Source organism: Penaeus chinensis, chromosome 17 (genome assembly GCF_019202785.1).
Source record: "Penaeus chinensis breed Huanghai No. 1 chromosome 17, ASM1920278v2, whole genome shotgun sequence".
Taxonomy (NCBI): Eukaryota; Metazoa; Arthropoda; class Malacostraca; order Decapoda; family Penaeidae; genus Penaeus; species Penaeus chinensis.
Genome location: NC_061835.1, coordinates 18573770 through 18578769, shown reverse-complemented (window position 1 = coordinate 18578769; position 5000 = coordinate 18573770). Strand labels below are relative to the sequence as shown.

The following is a 5000-nucleotide window of genomic DNA, read 5'->3' as shown; positions in this document are numbered from 1 at the left end:
GGCATTGCGATTCACCAAATTGCATTCACAGACCAGAGTTCATTGCAACGAAAGAAAACAAAAAAGTATGAACAAGAGATGTATTTGACGCAATTTAATTAAACTTCACAGGAATTACCTGTGTTTCTGATTACAATTTAATCGACACGCGTCAGATAAATCCCTTCCGGTTGAAGCTATTCCCTCTCATTCAGTCCTTTTCCTCCCATCGCATCACAGGTTTTGTACTTGTCGAAATCGTGACAATCGTAGTTATCGGTTTTAACAGTATCAACCTGCTGGCTTTAATGAGCTCAAGCGTGATCAGTCAGTACGTTTTCATCGCCAAAGACTGGGAAATATTCTCTGTCACTTTTTACCTATTTTTGTGTCTATTTTATGTATTTCTGGTGCTCTTAGTTTCTCTTTCCTCTTTTCCTCCTTTCTTACTCCCTCTCCTCCTCGTGTTCCTCTGTCTCTATTATAAGATTCAAAGAGAATATTTAAAAATATGAAATTATCATGTCACTCCTTGCCGTGTAATCTGGGACATTTTACGTAATTGCATTCAGTTTGATAATGCAGTATGTAAAAAAAAAAAAAAAAAAAAAAAAAAAAAAAAAAAAAAACACGGAGCTAATTGTTAGTTTTATGTGGATACTAAGACTGCATTTTAGCCGGTGATTGGCTGCGCAAAGTACCTAGCTCAGCCAATCAGCGCCTTAGAAAAAAACATCGCAAACGTATTCTTTAATCCCCGCATTTTCTTCCTCAGAGCCACCGCCTCCTCAGTCTTCAGTCGGGCCTCGTCCAGAGTCGCGTCCTGACAGAGAGGACCTCATTCTCTTCCTCCTACTCCTCCTTGACTTCCTACCCGGGCTTCGGTTAAGCTCCTGGTCCCGCCCGGCCTCGCGGAAGAGACTCCTGGTTTCTCATCTTCGTTCTTACCTTCTTCTTCTTCTTCCTCTTCCTCTTCCTCTTCCTCCTCTTCCTCCTCCTATTCCTTGCCCTCCTCTTTGTCCTCGTCCTCTTTCCCTCCTCGCCCTCTTCCTCTTCCTCCTCTGTCTCCCTACTCCCTCCCTCCTTCCCAACCCCCATCCTCCAACCTTCCCACCCCTCCCTTTCCTCTCCCCCCACCCCTCCTCTCCTCCTTCCCCTCCTCTCCCCCACCCCCCTTCCACAATGCCCGCCGCCCGCCCGCCCGCCCACCCCTCCGTGGCCTTCCCTCTCCTCCTGCTCCTCCTGGCGCCCTTGGGAGAAGCCACGGCCTCCTTCCTCAGGGTCGCCGACGACACGGACACGACCGCGGCGGGCGAGAGGGTCAGCGGTCTCACGGTCACGGACTGCGGCTTCAGGTGCTTCGGTGCGGGTCGGAGCGCGTGTCGGGGCTTCGTGTGGCGGCCCATCGTCGACGCCTCCTTTGTGGGTGATGCGCGGGCGTGGGCGTTGCTGTTGTTGTTGTTATTGTTGTCGTCATCGTCACCATAATCATCATCATTACCATCATCATCATCATCACCATCATCATCATCATCATCATCATCATCATCATCTTCATCTTCATCTTCATCTACATCTTCATCTTCATCTTCATCTTCATCTTCATCTTCATCTTCATCTTCATCTTCATCTTCATCTTCATCTTCATCTTCATCTTCATCTTCATCATCATCATCATCATCATCATAACCACCACTATCATCATCATCATCTTCATCATCATCATCTCATCATCATCTTCATCATCATCATCATCTTCATCTTCATCATCATCATCATCATCATCATTATTTCCGTCATGATCACCATCATCATCACCACCACCACCACATCATTATCATCATTATCATCATCCTCACTATCACCACCATCGTCATCATCATCACCACCATCATCATTATCACCATCATCATCATTATCATCACTAAGACCTATTTGCTTAATTTGACCTTGTTATATTTGAGATTATGGTACTATTTATTATTATGGTTTCTGTATGTGTATTTTGTTTTCATTAACGAATATTTTTTTCTTTCAGTCATTATGATGTTGATAATAACAATATTTTTCCTTAGTGGCCATGTCGTTAATACTGAAATTACATTAATGCTGAAATCACCATTTTATCTCATTGAACTAACGTCATTTCATCGAAATATTTCCAATAATATAAGTATTGATGATAATTACGTTCCGTTCCACAATCATTTCAAAATACGAAGTTTGTTGAGACAGAGAAAAAAACAAATGACAAATAATGAATGGAAACTCAGATTCCCTCGGTGAAAACACACTAAATTTAAAACAGTAAAATATGGACGTTATTATCAAACTACAATTAACCCAGTACAAGATAATGGCAGTGTTCAGAGCCACTTATTAGGTTTAATTAGATCGCATTAAAAAGAGAGAAAGATAAGTGAATCATTCGTGTTATAGGGAATATGTGAAAATAACCATTTCACGTAAATCCTACAGTGGACTGAAAGTTTCATATAGTTATTAGGTGAAGTTAGGTTAGGTTTGGTTGAATTGTTCGATTAGGTTAAGTTACGTTAAGTTTGGTGAGGCTAAGTTACGTCAAGTTATTATTATTGGTTAGGTTAAGTTATAATAGGTTAGATCCGAAGATAGAGAGAGAGAAAAGGAAGAAAGAAAGAAAAGAGAAAGAAAATATTTATAGAGAAAAAAAACTTCGAATTTCTTATGGCAGTCTCCACTTCCCAACAGTACGACCAGTCCAACGGCAGCAGAAATGGCACCTCAGAGGACGACACGACCACCTTCTCGCCGCTGGTGGGGTCGTCTGGCACAGGTCGCTGTGGCCTCATGAAGTGCGTGCCACCCGCTTCGTCCCTCACGCCGGCACCTGGCTCTCAGATCTACCTCATGACTGGCACCAACGCTGTGGCCTACGGCTCGATCATGGGTGAGAGACAGGAGGGGGGGGGGGGTGCATGGAGGAGGGGGGGTGATGGGTGGGTGGGGGGTATGGAAGGGAGTGTCTGATGGGGGGGGGTGAGGGGGAGGTTGTGAGTGAGTGAGTGTGTGTGTGTGTGTGTGTGTGTGTGTGTGTGTGTGTGTACGTGCGTGTGTGTGTGTGTACGTGCGCGTGTGTATGGGTCTGTGTGTGTGTGTGTGTTGATGTACATGTCTGTCTATATGTGCGTTTGCCCGTCTTCGTGGGTTTATTTGTATTTATGTATGTTTGTGTATCTATCAGTACGCAGATGTATACGTGAATCATTGTCAGGGTGCGCGCGTGTGTATAAGTAGCTGACTCTTATAGAATCTTTTAACATTGTAGAAGAGATTAGCACGAAATCAGAGTTTAATACATCAAATTTTGATTAACCTGATAGTTTTTGTTTAATCAAAAATTTCTTTACCTTCTTAATTTATAATTCAAGAATTCTAACGCAAAACGAGGAAATTAATGATTATTAATGATTTAATGATTATATACAGTATCTGAACACACATAGCTGGAGGCACTAATAGTTTGCCCGAAGAGGATTAAGAGGAATTTCATCAGAGAGATTGCCTTCTTCAGCTGAAAAATCATCATATTTCCTATTAGTTTTAGTGAATCAAGTTTTCTGAAAGAGATGACAGTCCGTTGTTATATATATATATATATATATATATATATATATATATATATATATGTGTGTGTGTGTGTGTGTGTGTGTGTGTGTATATATATATGTATACATATATATGTATATATATTTGTTTTTCAGTAATGTCAGCTTCGTTACAGTTTAATTTCCCGATATTTTGAATTTTGGTGATCGGTTTTAGTCAAACGCAAAATATTTTATAATAGTTTACAATCAAACAAATGGTACTGAGTAAGGAGAAAATTTTATCATTTTTGAAGTGCGAAATTTGAACACAAAAAAAACGTCAAACATAGACTCGCATACACAGACAAGTGGAAATATACATAAAAAAAGTAAACACATAGATATATTTATACACATATATACACTCAGGGACACACACACCTACACACACCAACACACGTACACACACATACACACTTACACACACACACATATACACAATTGATCATAATATTATTTTCTCTCTAAACATCCCAGTTTGCATTCCTTCACTTGATGGATGCAATAAAACTCTTCCATTTGAGATGATAAACTAATTGTTTTCATCATCATACTATTTTCATTATAAAACAGAAATATTCTATTCAGTTTGTGATTGATAAACTAATACTTGTTTTTCATCGTAATGTTTGTTTGTTCACATTGTCTGTAATGGGAGCAAATTATCAAGCAGAAATATTTTATTCATTTGCGATTAAATGCAAAAATAATGATAGCGAAATCCCCACATTTCAAAGGGACAGGAAATTTCCAATGGATTATCGACCACTTTGGCCTTTAGAGAGAGAAAGCCTAAGAATGTTAATTTAAACATGAACTAACATCATCATGAGATTTCAATTATACCTGGACACATTATGGTGCAAATTCCTTCCCGATTCCTCCTCCCCTGTTTAAAAATGCCACCTCAGTTCCTCCCCTGTTAAAAAAAGAACGAAGTGTCCCCATGAAATCACTTGTGTAATAATAGTAATGAGAGAAATATCAAATCTCACGTTACGATAATATTGCTTTTTGGTGAAACGAATAATTGTTTGTTACACGATCTTTGAGATAACTTGTTAAATGTAACTGCAGGTCTGTTTCATTCGCTATTCGCCGGTGAAATAGGATAGGAGTATACTGCAACATTAATTAATAAAGATAAAAATAAAAAGGATGAATGTACTCACTATTACAGTTCATCAAAATTATCATAAAATCAATCGGTTTTGTTGCTTACTTATGAATCATACCAAATAATCGCGATGTCCAAAATGAACGATAAAAAAAAAAAAAACTTTTAGCGAGAATGAGGTCATGTTTTGTTATTTTATTCATCGTAGACATGACAAAAAAGTCAGCATCTTTGATAAAAAAAAAATATAGTGTAATAAAAAACGTGCTTAATTT

At 39.2% G+C, this 5000-nt stretch overlaps 1 protein-coding gene across 1 annotated transcript in view; it reads left to right on the top strand.

The window, feature by feature from the left end:
• Window positions 1-1184: 1184 nt before the first annotated feature.
• Window positions 1185-5000, top strand: part of LOC125034299 (C-type lectin domain family 4 member M-like) — a 9884-nt gene continuing 6068 nt past the window's right edge. Inside the window, exons 1-2 of the mRNA XM_047626061.1 lie at window positions 1185-1401; window positions 2710-2908. Of these exons, the coding sequence (XP_047482017.1) occupies window positions 2809-2908 (100 nt within the window). The 5' untranslated portion in view covers window positions 1185-1401; window positions 2710-2808. The remainder of the gene's footprint in view (window positions 1402-2709; window positions 2909-5000) is intronic.